The 20,091-nt window shown below is 44.6% G+C and overlaps 3 protein-coding genes across 3 annotated transcripts in view; all 3 read right to left on the bottom strand.

Moving 5' to 3' along the window:
• Positions 1-4,650: 4,650 nt before the first annotated feature.
• On the bottom strand, positions 4,651-10,063 carry LOC143121607 (von Willebrand factor A domain-containing protein 5A-like; the record flags this gene model as incomplete). Its single annotated transcript, XM_076282049.1, has 8 exons — positions 4,651-5,092; positions 5,202-5,325; positions 6,187-6,282; positions 6,444-6,488; positions 7,980-8,150; positions 8,251-8,468; positions 9,252-9,355; positions 10,055-10,063. Coding segments are annotated over 6 exons (612 nt in total), but the record flags the coding sequence as incomplete, so codon positions are not given.
• LOC143121604 (von Willebrand factor A domain-containing protein 5A-like) overlaps positions 9,266-20,091 on the bottom strand; it is a 36,981-nt gene continuing 26,155 nt past the window's right edge. Inside the window, exons 10-11 of the mRNA XM_076282044.1 lie at positions 10,585-10,699; positions 9,266-10,240 (exon numbers count right to left, since the gene is read on the bottom strand). Of these exons, the coding sequence (XP_076138159.1) occupies positions 10,094-10,240; positions 10,585-10,699 (262 nt within the window). The 3' untranslated portion in view covers positions 9,266-10,093. The remainder of the gene's footprint in view (positions 10,241-10,584; positions 10,700-20,091) is intronic.
• Positions 11,200-19,731, bottom strand: LOC143121605 (von Willebrand factor A domain-containing protein 5A-like). The gene is made up of 5 exons (XM_076282047.1): positions 19,509-19,731; positions 19,136-19,305; positions 18,933-19,047; positions 11,465-11,641; positions 11,200-11,288 (listed from the first exon to the last, which is right to left on the bottom strand). Exons 1-5 carry the CDS (start codon positions 19,573-19,575, stop codon positions 11,212-11,214), a joined length of 606 nt encoding a protein of 201 aa, XP_076138162.1. The 5' UTR covers positions 19,576-19,731; the 3' UTR covers positions 11,200-11,211.

Genomic DNA, 20,091 nt, shown 5'->3' on the forward strand with positions numbered 1-20,091 from the left:
CCTTTCTTCAGGTGCAAGCTTTTGCATGCACCTACCCTCCCCTCCCCACCGCTGCCACTTCCTTTGCATTGTGGTTGGGAAATCACCTAGTATTGATCATGTGAAATTACTTTTACTGTAAGAACGCTTCAGATTTCCAGTTGATATGAAAGGAGCATTGATCATTGTTTATTGATTGGAATTGAGTTCTGAGTGAAAACATGCCAAGGAGAGAAGTAGCTCTAATAGGAGTGGGGAAGTGCAAAGCATCTCAAAGATGTCAAGACAGATGAGATCAATAATCAATAATCCAATGTGGGTGGTTATGTGAAATGTATTGGTATAGTCTCCTTTTCCATGTTTCAGAGTTGGGGGAATCTGCAGTGCTCGCCTCACCTTCCATGCACAATTGTTGCACACTTGGAAGTACTTGCAATATTCTCCCATGTGCTTCGAAAAAAAAGCACCCAAATACGCACTTTTCATTCTGCACACATTCTGCCATCCAGGGGCGTATCAAGCTTTTTAAAAGTGTGGGGGTTGTGGGATAGGAAAATGAAACAATCTTGCCAAATTATAAATAACTCCCTACAGGGACGTTGTAAGTATTTTCTGAGAAGGGATGGGAAACTGCCGGACTATATTGGAGTCCGGCAGTTTCTACCCCGAAAAAAATTGAAATTCTGATTGCTAAACACACCATTTTAATGCAGTTTGGGAGGGACAGAAGAAGCAGCGCCCCTCATATGTGTGACTCATGTGACATGTAGGCCTACATGATCTACCTATCACTTCACTATTTGACACTACCCTACATGGAGACATACTGTATCTCATGTTATAAATCAAGAAATAATTTCAGAAATTATGTTTTGTGCATATGGGTTAGCAGGCTACAATAAATTGCCCTAACAGACAGCAGCCTAATTTCGAAGTATCACTAATACCTAAATACACGTAAAGGACAGAATAGTGACAGAACTGTAAGCTCAAATTCAAAAACGTTTGAAGTCTACCCAAACATATGCAAAGGGAATATAAATAAATTGTGTTGCATATAGCCAGCTTAATTAATGTCAATTTAAAGATTATGATTAGCAGTTTCTATGCTTTTTCCATTAATAGGCTAGTTACAGGAAGCCACGTTGTTGTTTAAACTATTGTTGCTTCTAGCCCACGTTACCTCCAGTTTCACTTGCTGCAGGGACACACACATTGCATGAGCGCTCATAAGCGTTCTATTTGAGTTATAGCTATGCTGGAAATCTTAGTTCTCAGATGTAGAACGCAAATGTGTCTTGACGCCTCCGTTTGTATTAAAATAAGATGTTCTAAACGGAACGCGATCGTATTTAAGACATTAAGATCTCCAGTAGATGTAGCACTACGACACACATTGACAGTGAAATCAGATCAGACGTGTGAAGCACCGGGCATAACTTAATTTCGCAGGCTTCGTGGACCAGTAGGTTAATTGTTGAGGAGGCCCATAGTTTGAGAAAAGCTGCAGATCATAGACAGAGAAAGCATAATGCTCTGAGAACAGTAGCCAAAGGTCTTTCTGCACAAACAAGTGCCTTGGTGCGCGCACCCCCGCTTTCACTTTGACTCTCTGCATTTATACATTGTGACAAAAACTGTCAGTCAGACAGTGAATTTTGGTTTACTAAATTAGCATAATGCAGTAGCCTAACAATTATCATTTCAATTATACCTGAAATCTGCTCACTGCAGACGTTATAATGCCGACCCAAGTAGCAGCACCTTGAAAGATGCACACTTTGAATTTGATCAGAGCGGCTCTGGTTCTTCACTGGCTAACTTGATGTGATTGGCTGGATGACCATTCAATCAAATCAACAGACCTATGTGTGTCTCTTTGTGTGTGCGTTATGGTAGATACGGTTCCAACTCTTTACGGGAGCATTTATTTCCATATTTTAGGCCTACTTTCATTTTAATCTGACAAAAAGTGAAGGGGATAGAATCGTGTTCCAGCAAAAGTGTGTACGTTATAACACCCACATCCCCCACGCTTGCTACGCGCCTGCTGCCATCGACATAAGTCTGTCATGTATAAGCGACATGGAGGCAGTTACACACTTTGGGAGGAGTAACTCATCATCGTCTAACTAACAAAATCTGGGCGTATGTAAACAATGCACATTCTACTGACTTACACACTTTTTTTGTTAAGCATTTCTGAGGGCTGCATTATCCAGTCGAGCGCCACTACAAGATGAAACAGCATATTGCATTTCTGAGGGCTTCATCATCAAGTCGAGCACACTACAAGATGAAACAGCATATTGCATTTGGTGTAGGCTTGGCAGATGTAGTTTGATGTAGTGAAGACTAGGCAGTACACCTTAATCCTAAGAACACCCTTCCCAGAGAAATGTATACTTAAAGTTAATTTTATCAAGTAAACTGAAGTGCAGTTGAAGTATAATTACTTTAGGTTGTAAGTTTATTAGTATAAATGTACTTGTGTTAAACTTGTTCTTCGGACTAAATTGGCCCACCAAACTAGTGAAGATAGTTATATACAACCCCAAAAGTTTGTTTCATTGTTTAAATGTGAATAAAAACAAAATGTAATAATCTGCAAATCTTGTAAATTCATATTTAGCTGCAAAAAGGACACAAACAACATATCAAATGTTGAAGATGAGAAATTTAACTATTTCATGCAAAATATATGTTAATTTTAAATTTGATACCAGCGACACTTTTCAAAAAAAGTTGGGACAGGGGTAACAAAATGCTGGAAAAGTTGTGTAATGATAAAGAAAACAAAAGGAGGAATGTTTCACAACTAATTAGGGTAACTGGATGATTGGGTACGAAAAAGAGCATTCCAGAGAGGCAGGGTCTCTTAATGATTTGAAGTGCTATTTCATGCTATGTTTAAGCCATGTTAACAACGTGATAACGTGATATGCTAGTGCTGAAGTTTCATGTAGGCTATGTAGTGAATGTATAGATTAAAAATAAGAATAAGCTACTACAGTTCATGAATATGAGTTATATTTCCAGATCTGCTAAAATGTATCGAGAGAGTAATTGAATTGAATTGTTGCTCTGCTATGCAGGTTGTTTTTTTGTTTGGATGCATCATGATTTGAGAGTGTTCCATTGGACAAATTCGCCATTGGACACGGGAGGCCAGAGGAGCAGAGGGCGTGAATGATAATCTTGCCTGCGACATGAACTGCTTCTACTCAATATTTCTTCATTTCATCGTAGCCTACAGATAAGCGCGAGATCTCACCACTTTCTTGGCTATGTCAAGTCGTCATGACAATATTGTAAATGGGTTACATTTTCTTGGCTAATGTCAAGTTGTCATGACAAAGACCTGTCAAATAATGTCATCTTGGCTAATGTCAAGTTGTCATAATGATGACACCCAAACAATGTCAACTTGACATTCCAAAAACCGAATGACACATTATGATAACAGTCATAAACATCAATAATGTGTCATTAATGTACATGACATGTGTCATGTCATTCTTATGACGGTTACATGTTACCCTTATGCAGACCCCTTCAAATAAAGTGTTACCCCATTTTCTAATCATGCGTCATGAGCCTGCTCAAACTACACAACAAATTGGACAGACCAGATTCAAAAGTTTGTCGGATCCGACTGATTCTGGGCTGAAATCAAATAGTAGTGTCTGCTTGTGTTAAGACCCCCTTTGCCCCCTTCAAGTCCTGGTCTGTCAGTGCACGGGCAGGGCTGGGCCTGGTTAGGCTACATTATTAGGTGCACCTATATTGGGAGGTGGGGCTATGAAGGGGGTTCTCTCTCTCTTGGTAGGCACCTTTTCCTTCTTTCTTGCAGGCACTTTGACACTGGCACGTTATTCTTTCTCTCCTCTTTATTTCTATTTTCTCTTTGTCTTCCACTTATTCATCTTACATACGAATACTACCATTTGCATTCACGCATACTTCAACACTCATTTCACTAGACATTTTAGTCGATATTAATTGAACCTGTTGTCACTCTTTATGTTGCGGTCTGTTCACGAGCTGGCCATAACATAGCACCAACTCAGCACCACAGCCCTCTGGTCAACATCAATTGGAGGTCCCATGCATCACTTTGCCCTTTGATGACTTCATCATATACTCATAGAGAGTATTTTCCAGTATTTTTGAAATACAAAAATACACACCAATAAGGTATTCTGATACTAAATACAGAGCCACCTTCTTCAGCCCAATAAAATACAAGTTACACAAAATACTATTTTGTATGAAATATATATGAAATATGTATTTTAAATGTATCAGAAATATGTATTTTAAATACATGTATCAGAAATACTGCCCATCCCAGCACATGCACACACACAGGCACGCATGCACAGGTACACACACGCACATAAACACAAACACGCACGCATGCACAAACACATACATAAACACACCCACAAACACGCACACACACAAAAACACACACATGCAGGCAAGCAGGCGCTCACACACAGACTGTAAACACACACACACATACATGCAGGCAAGCAGAAACACGCACACACACACACACACACTCACAAGTTAAAACACACACAGAGAAGCACACACATATACACAAAAGCAAACACACACATGCACACACTCATTTACATACACAAAAGTTGCAAGAGTAGGAGATGGAGACAAATTTTGCGTGATTTATTTTTGCGGAGAGAATGGGCAGGACTGGGCAGCAGTCATATTTTGTACCGCTTTGCGGTACATCTAGTTACCTGTATTTTATTTTTTCACACAAGTATTTTGTACTTTATTTTCTTATATTTCATAAGTATTGTACTTTGTAACAAAACATGTTTTGATGTGCCCCCCTCTCCCACTCATTTCCGGCCATCTCTTCCGGGCCACGTCTATCAAAAGCCCAAACATATAACTTAAAAAACATGAGGGCATAGTAATTCCATTACAATGATAGAAGCAAATGAAAGATATTGTGATGCCAATAAGCTCTAGGACACATGAGGCAAGGTGTGGTGAAGTCCTCAGAGGCCCAGAGTCTTCTGCTGCAGCTGACATCCCAGCAGAGCATTTCCAGCCTTCACACACTGAGACACACAGTCCACTGCAACACAAGAGACACACGTGAGCACAAGTACACACACACACACACACACACACACACACACACACACATTTTTACTGACTGACCGTGACTGAGGAGGACAGTTTACCTTTCTGAGCTTGAATCCAGGATGCTGCCTTCATGGCTACAAACTGCCATTCATCCCGAGCCTCCAGATGGAAACTATAGAGCCAAATCAGAGCCAGAACTGTAGCCCACACAGCCTTGTCTGCCTATACACAAACAAAGCAAAAAATATACATATTTCCTCAGTTGTGACTGAGACATAATCAATTCCAGCCAATCAACGTGGTGCTTCAAAAGCATGGAATGGAGGGGTGTAATTTGATTGTCTGTTGAGCTCATATATCAACAACCTTTCACAAAGCCACATTGCAGACTGCATCTATTAGGGTTTATTGTAATAGTTTTGTATGTATACAGATTACTGTGTTATATTGTTAATGAGATATGGTGGAGCCTCTCATTGGCTGATAGTGAAAGTATAAAAAAGAAGATCTACTTGTGCACTCTCTTGGTACTGCACTGTGCTGTGGAATGGCTAGTGATTTTATGATACGTTGTGTATCAAAATGAAGAATACTTCGGACATTTTTATAAGTCTGCCGATGTGCATTTCCAGTTGTGTACTTAAACGTTTAGAACTTTCATTTGAGTACAATAAGTAGAAAGAACAGAGGCGCACTCAAGGGCTCGATACTCATACAATTTGTATTGGAAACCGAGATTTCAACAATGAGTCTTAGGACAAAACTGGAAAACAAACGTTTCGGGCTTAGCCCATTATCAATGTCTCGGATTTCACACAAGATGTCATCCAGTGTATAACCTCATTAATCTGAACTTAGTGTGTTGCCAAAGACCTCCAGTCCTCCAGGCCTGAGCCATGTAATGACTCAAAACATAAATACATGACAAAGATGGAGAACAGAACCAACAATTAATTCATTATTCTCAAGTGGCTATCTATATATTATGTACAGTAATAATATGTAAGTTAAACATTCTTTATGCTATTATGTGATATAAACTGCTCTTGGGATTGTTTCTATGATGAATAGACAACGTTATACCCCCACTGGCATCAGTTTGTCCATCTCATCATCATGACCCCGAGGCTTTCTGGAGAGAGATCAGCAGAAGGAGGGGATCTGTGGGAGACTTTGGTTCTAAAAGCCAAGACATTCATTCAGATGGAAAAAAGGCAGCAAGATACGTTAGACCACCTATGCCCACATGACTTTGATGGCAATTACAGGTCTACATCAAAATAAAAGCAAAAAACACACAACACACAGGAAATGGCATTTTGCCGCTATTTTTTCAATACCTTGGAACTCATCAAACATCGCTCCTTCGATCGCAAAAAAATCATCTGCAAAAAAAAATACTATGAACCCATTGATACATTAACAATGCAGAAACTGGATTTACAAATACATTTTTATGTAGCCTACTATAGAACACAAAATATGTAGAAATAATGTTTAGTGTGGGAGTTTTGACGCAAGCATACATGTATTTTGGCCTAACTGCTCACAGAGGCCGAGGATCCCTGAAAGTGAGGGAACTTGTGATAATGTATGTAGCAATGCTAAAGCAACTGATCTTAAAATGTTTGACAACATATAGAATGACAACGAATCTGCTATCATGCTCTAGGGTTAACAGTATATGTTGCACAACAAATAGCTAAAAGTGCTACTGTCAGACTCAGAGAACGGCTGGATGAACTGGGGAAAGGTAAAATCAATTGTTTAACTCAAGGGGAGGTGGAAAACAAGTGTATTTCCCCAAATGGTGGAATATCCCTGTAATTTCAGTTTGGAGGCAGATGCATGTAGGTTATACTCTGCTAGTCACACACACATTTTAGTAAAACAAGGTTTAGTGGCATCCTGGTGGTGTTGCACACACAGTCTCGTGTGCACATTCCTTCAGATGTGCTGACTGTCAAAATACCAATGCGCTGTTGAATGTTACGCTCCTTTCTCTTAAAGGCAATGACAGATGTCACTTTCATTGGTTTAATGGATATTACGCCCAAAACACACCCATGACTGATTAATAAACATAATAACAACCCTTAACACATAAGAACAACCCTTCATGCATAAGAACAATGTGCCTGGAGTCTGGCGAACTTATTACGTCTTCAAGATAACGATTTTGGTCTGGCCACTCCCTAAACGTATTGAAACCATCCATTTCACACTGTGCATTTTAGATCGCTACAATAGAGCCCTATAACAATAACTACATGGAAAATTATAATGTTAGGGATCACTTTCAGAATCCGTCAAAATTTAGCCATCACATTCATCAACACAAAGAGAGACTTTTCTTATCGTTGGTCAGTGTGGACGCCTTTAACGTTATGGTTGTAGTTATCGTTATGTTCCTGCCGTGAACGCCCCTTTAGTTTTTATGTGCAGTCATAGGTTTTATAATACTGTCAAAGTGCTTAATTTGCAGCTGTTGCTAAATTGATGACATTTTAGTTTACTGTCAGAAACAACATATTTTGTTTACTGTACTTACTTTACAGCAGACGATATTAAAGTTTAAGAAGCTGAAACCAGTGAATGAGGTATTGAACAAGCAGTCAATAAGATACACATAAAAGTCATGCAAAAGCATGCTTTGGAGGGCCAATATACTACATATTGCCTGTACCTGTACAATATAATATGGAATTACAAGTATAGACTATAACAAAAGCCAGTATGTGAAGCAATGTTTTTAAGGTGATTTTCCTGATCCGCAGTCCAAAAAAGTTTTCAAGAATACAATGCAAGAATGCAAAATATTTATTGTGCATTTCAATGTGTGGAAGAGAGAGGAGAATGTGTGGCCATATACTTACCAGTGGTCATTCTAGCCATTGGCTGCATTGGCATCGAACAGCGCGCATACTCCATTGGCATTGAACAGGGCACATACGCCATTGGCATTGAACCGGGCACACACGCCATTGGCATTGAATAGCAAACGGGCATAGGTGCACCAGGTGGCATAGGTGCACCAAAAAACATTCCTAATAAAAGCATAAAAATGTCAGAGCAACCTGTATGTTATTTTCCTGAACAGAATCACTGGGATATTATAAGTGCCACAATATAGAGACCCACTCTAACCTGGCGTTGGCACAGTTCTGTGGAGCAGTGGTCCCTGCACAGTCTGCCCGCTGCCCTTGTGGATGGCGATGAAGGCGGTGTGTGTGCAGCTGACTCCAGACTGCAGGCTGAGCTGCAGCAGCTTCTCTCTCAGGGCCTTCGCCTCTGGCCCTGCTGCCCTCTCCTCCATCTCCAGCGAGCGGATCAGAGCCCGAGCCCCCAGCCGGTGGAGAGTCACTCTAAAGTGGGAGGAGGGAGACCAGGGGTCGTGTGAATAATGCAGAGTACACAGATCAGCTACATTATTATAACAATCAAACCTCTCCCTGAAAAACCTTGTTCCTTTATTTAGATAGCACAGCGTTACGGCGGGAGTAGAACGGTGCTTGCGCTGTTTCTTTGTTTCTCTCTCAGCTCCTCTGCAGGTGACTGCTGTGCGTGTTAATTCAGGGGCCTGGGCCTCCTGTTTTTTAAGCTATCTGTGTCTAATGACTCTTTCTTTCCCTCGCCACTCTCGTCAGTACACACAGGGCGAATGCCTCTGTGACGTGCCTTCGTCGGAACTGCGTTCATCTTTGTTATTCCTTATTTGTTGCTTTATCTACTTTTTGCCATTTGACTCGTATGGGATTCGTTTATGTTTGATGTGTTTGTAAATAGTTTTGCGTTGGCGGTGGTTTGGTGGTTGGTGTGTCACTTTATTATTTTAGTTTTAGGTTTAGAGAGTGTAGTCGAAAGAGGTCTAAGGGTTTCTGTCTCTTTTGTTTTATTTTCACCACTCCGTTCTTTAGTCTGTTTGAGAGCATTACATTTTTACATTTATCCATCTTGTGAAAACAATAATGGTCTCGTAACACACAGTGAAGAGACAGGAAGCAAGCGGGAGAAATAGATGGGGATGGGATTGGGAAATGACCCACAGGTCGCAGTGAGTGGTACAGGCGAATGTGTTACAGAAGCTGCAGCCACGTGCAGCTGCAACATTTGAATTGCACTTAAAAAAAGAACCCTCTCATCTTTACCCTGTCTGTCCTGTGGGTCTGAGGCAGAAGCTGAGTTGGTTCTTGACCGTCTCCTCCAAAAGGTTGTACTGTATTGTCACAGATCCATCAGGATTCGCAGCGTTCTGAGATCAAGAATCACACAATTACATGTTAGGGTGCATTTATGTTGTCTGCACCCTGACATGTAAGGAATACCTTTCTAGTTCCTTTTTAGAAGACCACTGTCTCTCAAGAAGTCACAACACGACACAGTGGTACATCAGAAACAGGGCATGCTGTCTAAAACTCCTTGACATTTGTAAAAAAGTGCAAAACTCCACAAAGGTCACCAGACTGGTATAAAAGTGAGTATTGCACAGCCTGGTGACCTTCAGTAGACAATCATCACGTTTTCATGCGGGGAATAAGCAGTTTTGAATCAGTTTATTGCCCAAATTCCGTTTATGTCAATATTCCGTTTAACCTGTTTACAAACCAGTTTTGAGCATATTCTTGTTTACATATCTATCGACATTATTCTGAATGAGTCAGTGACGCAACCTACATATAGGCATTCTGTGTGAATTGAGCATGTGCAGGCCTACAACACTCTTCCTTATGGGAGCATATTCTGCTTAAGGTGTTTTCATGGCCTTTTTCGGTTTATTTCAAACAGAATAAGGTGTTTACAAGACACACGCATATTCGGTTTATTCCCAATAAACTGATTTGAAAGCGTTTATTGGCTGCAAGAAAACGTGATGAATGTGTTCTAACTCTCACTTCAAATCAGGTTTACAAACCCCACTTTTACATTTTCACATTTTCAGGATCAACATCACCACATAAATTCCATGCAGACAAATGACTGAGATGTCCTCTCATCTCTCCTTTGAGCTGGGCATACAGCAGGGCCCTTTGACCATGGAAGAGCACTTTGAGTGGAGGAGACAAAGTGGTGACAGTGTGGAAGGTTCCAGTGGACAGAGATGTCCTTCACTGCTGGTTGCAGTGCATAGCTGCATCACCTGGGGGAGGTGTGTAGACAGATAAGTAGTGAAAATAATGGACACAATATTACTGACCACCAATAAAATGAAAAGTGTGAACCTGTTGATCTGTTGCAAAAAATTGTGTACAGGAAAGTAATTTCTTTTTTAAAATAATAGCTTTTATTGTAAAAACATGACATTAAAGCCTGATGTATCACAGAAAAAATGTGGGTGTGTCAGCTGACTTATTGGATCCACTGCACAGTACTACGACCCATTTCAATACATGGACATGGACAAATACATGTCCATGTATTTATACCATAATGTTACATTAACATATAAGTATAAATGATACCACCAGTTCCATCTCCTCCTACCTTTGGCTGCATGCGGTCTGTTCCTGTGATGAACTGAGCATGCCCAGAGCCCTCCTTGGCCAGGCCTGTGATTAAAGCAGTGCTGGCACCCTCTCCGATTCCAAAAGAGAAGCACCTGCACATATCATATGGAGGTTAGCTTCAAACAGTTTTATTATGTACAAACTAATAAAACATCTGAAAAATCTACTCTTATTGTTCAAGTAATTTTTTTGTCATGTGGCCCATCACATACCGGTGAGAATTCCCATTGATCTTCACCAAGTCCAAAACCTACTTAGTGTTCCCCACCTCTCCATCAGTGAAAATGAAGAGCTGAAATGAAATTAAAATAGGAAAGACAAAATGTTCTGTATGGAAGAGGTTTTGCTTTGTTCTCTTGTCATCGACAATTATTATATTCATTGCTAACTGTGCCTTCACAATGTTTTGGTCTTAAATTAGAGAAAGCACAGTTAGCAATGAATATAATAATTAGCTGACTAATATCAATATTTGGTGACATCCTCCTCATATTGGGACTAGACTGCAGCAACTCCTCTTCTTCTGCTTCTGCTGAATATTATATAAAAATGGGCAAACGTGAGATATACATAAATGTAAAAGCATACTGACGGGAAGAAATGTTCATAACGGGAGCCAAAGCCATAGATGTTGAAGTAGCAGCCCATGGGGAGGCTCTTCAAGAGCAGGAGCAGAGTGTCCTGAAGACGAATAATAGGGATAAGATTGAGCAAACCCTGTATCTAGTGAAGGAATTATACACCGCATCTGCAACAATTGTAATAGCACTAAAGAGAACAAGCATTGACAAAGACTGCTTTTGCAGGTTTTATCAGAGTTTAGGTTCTCTCTTGCAGTACATCTGCAGTCATGGTACCTTGGCACTCTCTATGCGCATCTTTGCATCTTTTCCGGAGTGCATTGCGCAGTCCATACTCCCTGATCGGTCCACCACAAAAATAAACTCTCCACACGTGGAAAGTGAGGATGTTACTGCAGCAGGGGAACTCTGGGTAAATGCTGAGCAAAACAACTGGGTCCCTCATCAAAGAGCCTGAAACAGAGAAACAGAGCGGCTTGCAGTTCACTTGTATTTACTTGCTGTGAGTAGGCGCTCTCTCCCCTCCTCACTGTTTTAAAGATAGTATTGCTTGTGTGTGAATTATGGACATTTTATGAATATTTGCTTTGCCTGACGAACTCCCTTGAATGTTATGGACAGTTCCGAACATTTGCTTGAACGCACTCTGCATCGCGGAAGCCCTGCAAGAGCAGGAGTGCCAACGAGAGACATTGAGCCCTTGCACACACACACACACACACACACGCACATACACCCCACACCCACACACGCTCACACAGCCGGCGCAGCACAAGGTTTGCCCGGAGTGTGTGCGCTGCCTGCTTACGAACAGAGACAATTGTTTGCCTGTCAGTTTCCGCGAGTGAAACGCCAACACGGAAGTTAGCGCTGGCTGCGCTAACAGTACCAAACCAGCCGCCACAAGTCTCCATACTCATACGGCCCTGAAACATCTCATGCATACGGGTGAGGTACCCACTCGCATGTAACACTGCACACACCACATTATCTCCCTGGTCTATTCATTAAACAAAACGCCATACGTACCTCTTGTGTTCCTCCACCTTCAGTCACCACTGCCAAACGGAAGCATGCGCCATTTGTGTAGTATTTGTAATGCCATCTTGACTTTGGGTATGGGGAATGATGTCGCGAAGGGGGTTTGGAAGTGTGCTTTGTGTTGCTATGCATCTGTTGAATGTTATATGTTTATGGGCTTTACGTGTAGCATAGCAAAGATGTGTGGGATGGGTTTGAGGTACATGTTATTGTTTGGTTTGTGTTTGATGATTTAAACACACGTTGTGTACAAATATGATGGTGATTAATGGTACAGTCCAAGGATGTGTTTAGTCAATTATCTTGTTAGCCAATCATGGTGCGTCTGAGCATAGTAGGACTGGGTATTAAAAACCCGGCTCAGTTTGTGTTGTGGGTTAAGGGGGTGAAGAGCTGACAACCGGAGAGAGCTCTGAAGTAAGTGGACATTTGAACTTGTTGCCTTGAAGTCTGAAGCTATAGTATTTTGATTTGGTGCCTTCTCTTTTTGTATTTTGCCATTTTTGATTATCTTTGGACTTTTGATATATTTTTGGACTTTGCTATATTTTGCCCTTTTGGGAGTATTTTGCCTTTTGCCCTATTTTGCTATTTTTGAACTTTTTTCCTTTTTTGTCTGTTTCGATGGTGGAGGACTAACGGGCACTGTAAAAATAAATACACTGGCAACTTTGAAATACAAATTCTTCTGCATTCCTGACATTTTTTACCCCTTCTCTCTGATTTCCCACCGCAACGCTGTCCGGGCAAGTGAGGTGGCCACCCGGTCACTCACATTTGGTGTCAGAAGTGGGATTGATGCTGACAGAAGACGAAATCAGAGGGGAAGCTCGGTGAGATGGCGTATCGCAAGCTGAAGAACAATGAGAAAGCTGCAGGAACATCAGAGGACCAGGAGGACACAGCAGGGGCAGATGGGGGCAACACTCAAGGGTCTGACCTGTCTGCACTGCGTAAGCTCCTGGAGAAATCACTGGAGACCCAGGAAAAGGAGTTCTTCAAACAGGAACAACGCTGGAGGGGCATCCAGGTCCAGCTGAACCTGCTGCGTGATGACTTTGAGGTAGAGAAGCAGGCGGTGACCATGGCTAGAGCGACAGCGGTCCAACCACCACCAGTGGCGGCAGTGGCGACGGCGGCGGGCCAAGCACCAGCGGTGGCGGCACCATCATCAGTAGCGGCAGCACCACCGTCACTTTCACCACCGGCAGCGGCGCCACCAGCACCAATGCCCATGGAGTGGTCCAGACGCGCCATTCCTAAACTGGAGGAAGGAGAGGACATCGAGCAGTATCTCATGACGTTTGAGCGGCTAGCTACAGCATACTGCTGGCCAAAGGAGAACTGGGCGGTGATCCTCGTCCCCCACCTCACAGGGAAAGCACGCGCGGCATACGTGTCGATGGAGCCAAGCCACACCATGAATTATGACCGCGTAAGAGAAGCCATCCTGCAAAAGTTTGAAATCAATGAGGAAACCTACAGGCGACAGTTCCGGGAGCCCGACATCAAGCCCGGTGAGACACCCAGAGAGCTTTACACCCGGCTGAAAGACCTCTTTCATAAGTGGATTAGACCGGCAATGAAGTCGGTTGAAGAAATCTGTGAGGCATTGATACTGGAACAGTACCTGAGGACCTTGGCCCCAGACGTCAGAGTTTGGGTTAAGGAGCGGCACCCACAGAGTGGTCAGAGAGCGGCAGAACTTGTCGAGGACTACGTTGCAGCACGGCAGAGGCACACCAGCTTTCGCCAGAACCAAGACAACAGGCCAGCAGCCAGGGGTAGGTCTGATGGTTTTGGTCAGGGTGGTGGTCAACAGCTTAGTAATCGTCCTAGAGACAATACTGTCCCCTTTAAGCCTAGCAATTACCCTAGAGACAGTACAGTTCCCATTAGGCCCAAATACCCTGTAGCACCCAGAGCGTCCACATCCATAGTGTGTCACAATTGTGGTAAGGAAGGCCATATAGTGCGTGATTGTCCTAACCGTAAGCCCAAGGGAGCCGGATACAGTTGCCTACCGAGACCAGAGGGGGAGGCAGTGAGTTTCCTGGGGAGGCTGCAGACAGTGCAGGTGTCTGTTAATGGGAAGGAGGCCATAGCAGTGTTGGACACTGGGAGCAACCAGACACTAGTGCAGCCACACCTGGTAGAGGAGCGAGACCTGTTACCCGGAAGAAAGGTTTCAATTATGTGTGTTAATGGCGATGCACATGACTACCCAGCAGCTGAAGTTTACATTAATGTCAATGGGCAGGTTTATCAGCTGACTGTTGGTGTAGTGGAGAAATTAAGCCACCCAGTGTTAATTGGCCAGGACATACTAGTGTTACCGGAACTTTTGCAGTCCAGCAGAGTGGTAAACATGGTGGTTACCAGATCGCAGAGCAGCAAGACGGCATGCGCAGAAGGGCAGGCCAGGAGTGACCCATTGCATGAGCTACCCTTTGCTAGCAGTGATGTGGAGTGTGTTAGCAGTGGTAGAGTCAAAAAGTCCAGACAACAGAGAAGACAAGACAAGCTAGAGGGCACGGTTAAAAGGGCCAGAGAATTGCCAGTAGCTCAGTCAGATGGGGACTGGGAGGAGCTTGCCACAGACATAAAACAGATGCAGCGGGAGGATGGGTCACTGAAGAAGGCGTTTGAGAAGGTCATTGAGCAGGATGGGGTCAGGACAGGGGTCCCGCCTAATTTAGCTGGGGAGGGGTATGTCCTTAGAGGGGGGATCCTCTACCATCAGCCAGACGGGGGCAGAGAAGAGCAGCTGGTCGTGCCCACACAGCTACATAGCAGGGTGTTAGCAATGGGGCACAGCATTCCCTGGGCGGGTCACTTGGGGCTCCCGAAAACATACGCCCGCGTGGCAGCAAGATTTTTCTGGCCAGGCATGTATAAAGATGTGCAGGAGTTTTGCCGATCATGCTCAGAATGTCAGCTTACCAGCAAGTACACAGCTAGCCCATACCCCCTACAACAACTTCCTTGCATTGATGTACCATTCTCACGCATAGCCATGGATATTGTAGGCCCACTAGAACGAACGCAGTCCGGCTTTAGGTACATTCTAGTGGTATGCGACTACGCTACCAGATATCCTGAGGCGTTTCCACTCCGCAGGATATCTGCCAGACCCATCGCACAGGCTTTACTTCAATTATTCTCCCGAGTAGGCATCCCCAGAGAGATCATCACTGATCAGGGCACAGCTTTTCTCTCTAAGAGCTTGAAGCAGGTTTATGGCGTACTAGGTATAAAAGGCATTAAGACCACCCCCTACCATCCTCAGACGGATGGCCTAGTTGAACGTTTTAACCAAACCCTGAAAAGTATGTTGAGGAAGTTTGTGGCTGAAAATGGAAAGGACTGGGACCGTTGGCTGCCCTACCTCCTTTTTGCATACAGGGAGGTACCCCAAGCGTCTACTGGCTTTGCGCCATTTGAACTGCTCTTTGGCTGGCCAGTGAGGGGACCCCTGGACGTGCTTAAGGAGGCCTGGGAGGGTCCGCAGGCCACAGAGACACAGTCCGTTCTGGCGCATGTTCTCAAGATGAGGGAGAAGATGGAGCAAATGACTGAACTGGTGCGTGCGAACATGGAGAAGTCACAGACCAGGCAGAAGACCTGGTATGACCAGAAGGCCAGGCAGAGAACTCTGGTGCCGGGGCAGAAAGTGTTGCTCCTGTTGCCTACATCGGAGAGCAAGTTGCTGGCCAAATGGCAGGGGCCATACAACGTCATCCGTCAGATGGGCCCGGCAACGTACGAGATTGAGATGCCAGGGAGAAGAAAGCAGAGGCAGACTTTCCATGTGAACCTGCTGAAAGAATGGCACATAACGACTCCAGCGCTTCGGGTGCAGGCAGTGCCGGAGGATGAAGAGCGACCGGAGCAGTTCTTCCCGAACAGCCAACCAGCAACCATTCCGGACGTGTCGCACTTGACCCCACAGCAGCAGGCCGAGCTGGACCAGATCGTTCCAACTGACCTGTTCCAGGAGGGGCCAGGCTTCACCACGGTGGTGGAGCACTCAGTCACGCTGACCGACTCGACCCCAGTGCGTCAGCGAATGTATCGGGTACCTCAACGTCTGCTACCTTCACTCAAGGCAGAGGTGGAGGACATGCTTGCACTGGGGGTGATTGAGAGATCGACAAGTGAGTGGAGTAACCCCGTGGTCCTGGTCCCAAAGAAAGATGGCACACTGAGATTTTGCATTGACTTTCGGCGAGTCAACGCCCAATCAAAATTTGATGCGTACCCCATGCCTCGCTTGGAGGACTTGATAGAGAGGCTGGGGAAGGCCACCTACATTACCACACTGGACTTATGTAAAGGCTATTGGCAAGTCCCATTGACTGAGGAGACCAAGCCCTACACAGCATTCCGCACTCCCCAGGGCCTGTACCACTTCAATGTCATGCCATTTGGCCTGCAGGGGGCGCCGGCCACTTTTCAGCGGCTGATGGACATTGTGCTCTCTGGAACTGAGTCGTTTGCAGCTGCCTATTTGGATGACATTGTGGTGTACAGCGCCACCTGGGGGGAACATTTGCAACACCTGGAGGAGGTGCTCAACAAGATCAAGCAGGCAGGCCTCACCATCCATCCCCGGAAGTGTGCCATTGCCCAGGAGGAGGTTCGCTACCTGGGGTATGTGCTGGGTCGGGGCGTCATTCGGCCACAGCAGGACAAAGTGGAGGCGGTGCGGAACTGCCAGAGACCTCGGACCAAGAAGGCTGTCCGGTCATTTCTTGGCCTGGTAGGTTGGTACCGGAAGTTCATTCCGGATTTTGCTAGCCGAGCATCACCTCTTACTGACCTCACCCGAAAGGACGGCAATCCTCAGGGTCAGTGGGGGGAGGAGCAGGAGAGGGCCTTTGTGGACCTGAAAGGGGCTCTTTGCAAGGGCCCTGTGCTTCAGAGTCCTGATTTCACCAAGCCCTTCACGGTGCATACTGATGCCTCGGGTGTTGGTATTGGCGCAGTTCTCCTCCAAGGTGAAGGGGAAGACCAACGACCAGTGGCTTTTGTTAGCCGCAAATTGTTTCCCCGTGAAACCAGGTATGCAGCAGTCGAGCTAGAGTGCCTGGCAGTGAAGTTTGCCCTTGACTCCTTCAAGTACTATGTGCTGGGCGGTCACTTCACGCTCGAGACCGACCATCGCGCCTTGCAATGGCTTGGGCGCATGAAAGACACGAATGCCAGGATTACTCGCTGGTTCTTGGCACTGCAGCCATACAGGTTCACAGTCCGGTATCGGGCTGGCAAAGTGAACACGGTGGCTGATTTCTTGTCTCGTCACCCGAGTGACTGAGACTGCAGAGGTGGTGGGAAATGTGAGTAGGCGCTCTCTCCCCTCCTCACTGTTTTAAAGATAGTATTGCTTGTGTGTGAATTATGGACATTTTATGAATATTTGCTTTGCCTGACGAACTCCCTTGAATGTTATGGACAGTTCCGAACATTTGCTTGAACGCACTCTGCATTGCGGAAGCCCTGCAAGAGCAGGAGTGCCAACGAGAGACATTGAGCCCTTGCACACACACACACACACACACGCACATACACCCCACACCCACACACGCTCACACAGCCGGCGCAGCACAAGGTTTGCCCGGAGTGTGTGCGCTGCCTGCTTACGAACAGAGACAATTGTTTGCCTGTCAGTTTCCGCGAGTGAAACGCCAACACGGAAGTTAGCGCTGGCTGCGCTAACAGTACCAAACCAGCCGCCACAAGTCTCCATACTCATACGGCCCTGAAACATCTCATGCATACGGGTGAGGTACCCACTCGCATGTAACACTGCACACACCACATTATCTCCCTGGTCTATTCATTAAACAAAACGCCATACGTACCTCTTGTGTTCCTCCACCTTCAGTCACCACTGCCAAACGGAAGCATGCGCCATTTGTGTAGTATTTGTAATGCCATCTTGACTTTGGGTATGGGGAATGATGTCGCGAAGGGGGTTTGGAAGTGTGCTTTGTGTTGCTATGCATCTGTTGAATGTTATATGTTTATGGGCTTTACGTGTAGCATAGCAAAGATGTGTGGGATGGGTTTGAGGTACATGTTATTGTTTGGTTTGTGTTTGATGATTTAAACACACGTTGTGTACAAATATGATGGTGATTAATGGTACAGTCCAAGGATGTGTTTAGTCAATTATCTTGTTAGCCAATCATGGTGCGTCTGAGCATAGTAGGACTGGGTATTAAAAACCCGGCTCAGTTTGTGTTGTGGGTTAAGGGGGTGAAGAGCTGACAACCGGAGAGAGCTCTGAAGTAAGTGGACATTTGAACTTGTTGCCTTGAAGTCTGAAGCTATAGTATTTTGATTTGGTGCCTTCTCTTTTTGTATTTTGCCATTTTTGATTATCTTTGGACTTTTGATATATTTTTGGACTTTGCTATATTTTGCCCTTTTGGGAGTATTTTGCCTTTTGCCCTATTTTGCTATTTTTGAACTTTTTTCCTTTTTTGTCTGTTTCGATGGTGGAGGACTAACGGGCACTGTAAAAATAAATACACTGGCAACTTTGAAATACAAATTCTTCTGCATTCCTGACATTTTTTACCCCTTCTCTCTGATTTCCCACCGCAACGCTGTCCGGGCAAGTGAGGTGGCCACCCGGTCACTCACACTTGCCTACATTTCTACACCAAGCCGACAGGTGAAGAGCACAATCCCTCACCTGGCTCAGCAGTGTCCAGTCCAGCCTCCACTATGGCAGTGGGCTTATGAGCATCGTGGTAATACAGCAGCAGCTCCACATCACGATCAAACAGGTGGCCTGGAGAGAGACTCACCTGGAGGATCAGAGAGAGGAATATAGCATTACACCACACTATACCTACTGCTTATAAACACACATTCATAATGTCCAGCACTCCATACCGTGGCCTGTGTTTTGTCTGGGTTGAGGTAAGCCAGTGGCTCCAGATCACAGTTGGACTCCACTTTAGAGATGGGCTGGGGGGAGGACAGGTGAGCACTGAGAGCCAAAGTGTAGGGCACCGTACCAGCTGGGACTGATGTCACAGTGGCCATTTGACTCCTGTCCATGTCTGAGAAGACAGTTGGGAAGATGCTACTTTTTCTTTTCTTTTTATTTTGATGGTGTCATACCTGTGGCACTCTTAAGCTATATAGTATAAGAGTTGGTTTCAAATAACCAGGTACTTTTTCCAAACACACATTAGTCAGAACAGCAGCGCGTTAGAACACTTAAGAAGTATTTCCCACAAGCCTCCATGTTTCTGGGCCTCACCCTGGGGTGTGTAGCGGGGGTTGAGCACAGCGGGCAGACAGAAGCGCAGGGCGTCGTCAGCTTGCATGTCCAGCTCTTAGATGTAGACCAGAGTGATGGCAGCACTCTCTCCTGGAGGCAGGCTGCCCACGTTCAGCTGGAACACGTCTGGGCTCTGATCACTCTCCTCCAGCAGGAAGGCCTGGTGGCCCGAGCTCAACGCATCATCATACTCCTCCCGGGCCTGGACCAGGAAAGAGCAGATACATCATCATAATCAGACACATACATAAAAAAAATATTTTTTTTATAGCCTATAATTTAGTATGAAAAGTATTTCTTTTAAAATATGAATTGCTTAAAAATACCTCTAATTTTATGCTGTTTAACAAATGTATAAATTGTGCACTGTCGCTTTAATTCACGTTTATTTCTCAATGATCTTCTGCCTGCTCCGCTATAGCTAGTGCTGTACCTACGGCTGGGCCCTCTCACAGTTTTTAAATGGTCAGTAGTGGGAACTACTGTTGCCTTCATGATTTCCTTTTAAAAGTTTCATATAAGAAGGATATATCAATTATCAACAATGACAAGCCAGCTGGAA

The sequence above is a fragment of the Alosa pseudoharengus genome, unplaced genomic scaffold, assembly GCF_046254945.1.
Source record: "Alosa pseudoharengus isolate Yale_2024_CS ecotype anadromous, Long Island Sound unplaced genomic scaffold, YU_APseudo_1.1 YU_APseudo_1.1_scf_13, whole genome shotgun sequence".
In the NCBI taxonomy this organism is placed as follows: Eukaryota; Metazoa; Chordata; class Actinopteri; order Clupeiformes; family Clupeidae; genus Alosa; species Alosa pseudoharengus.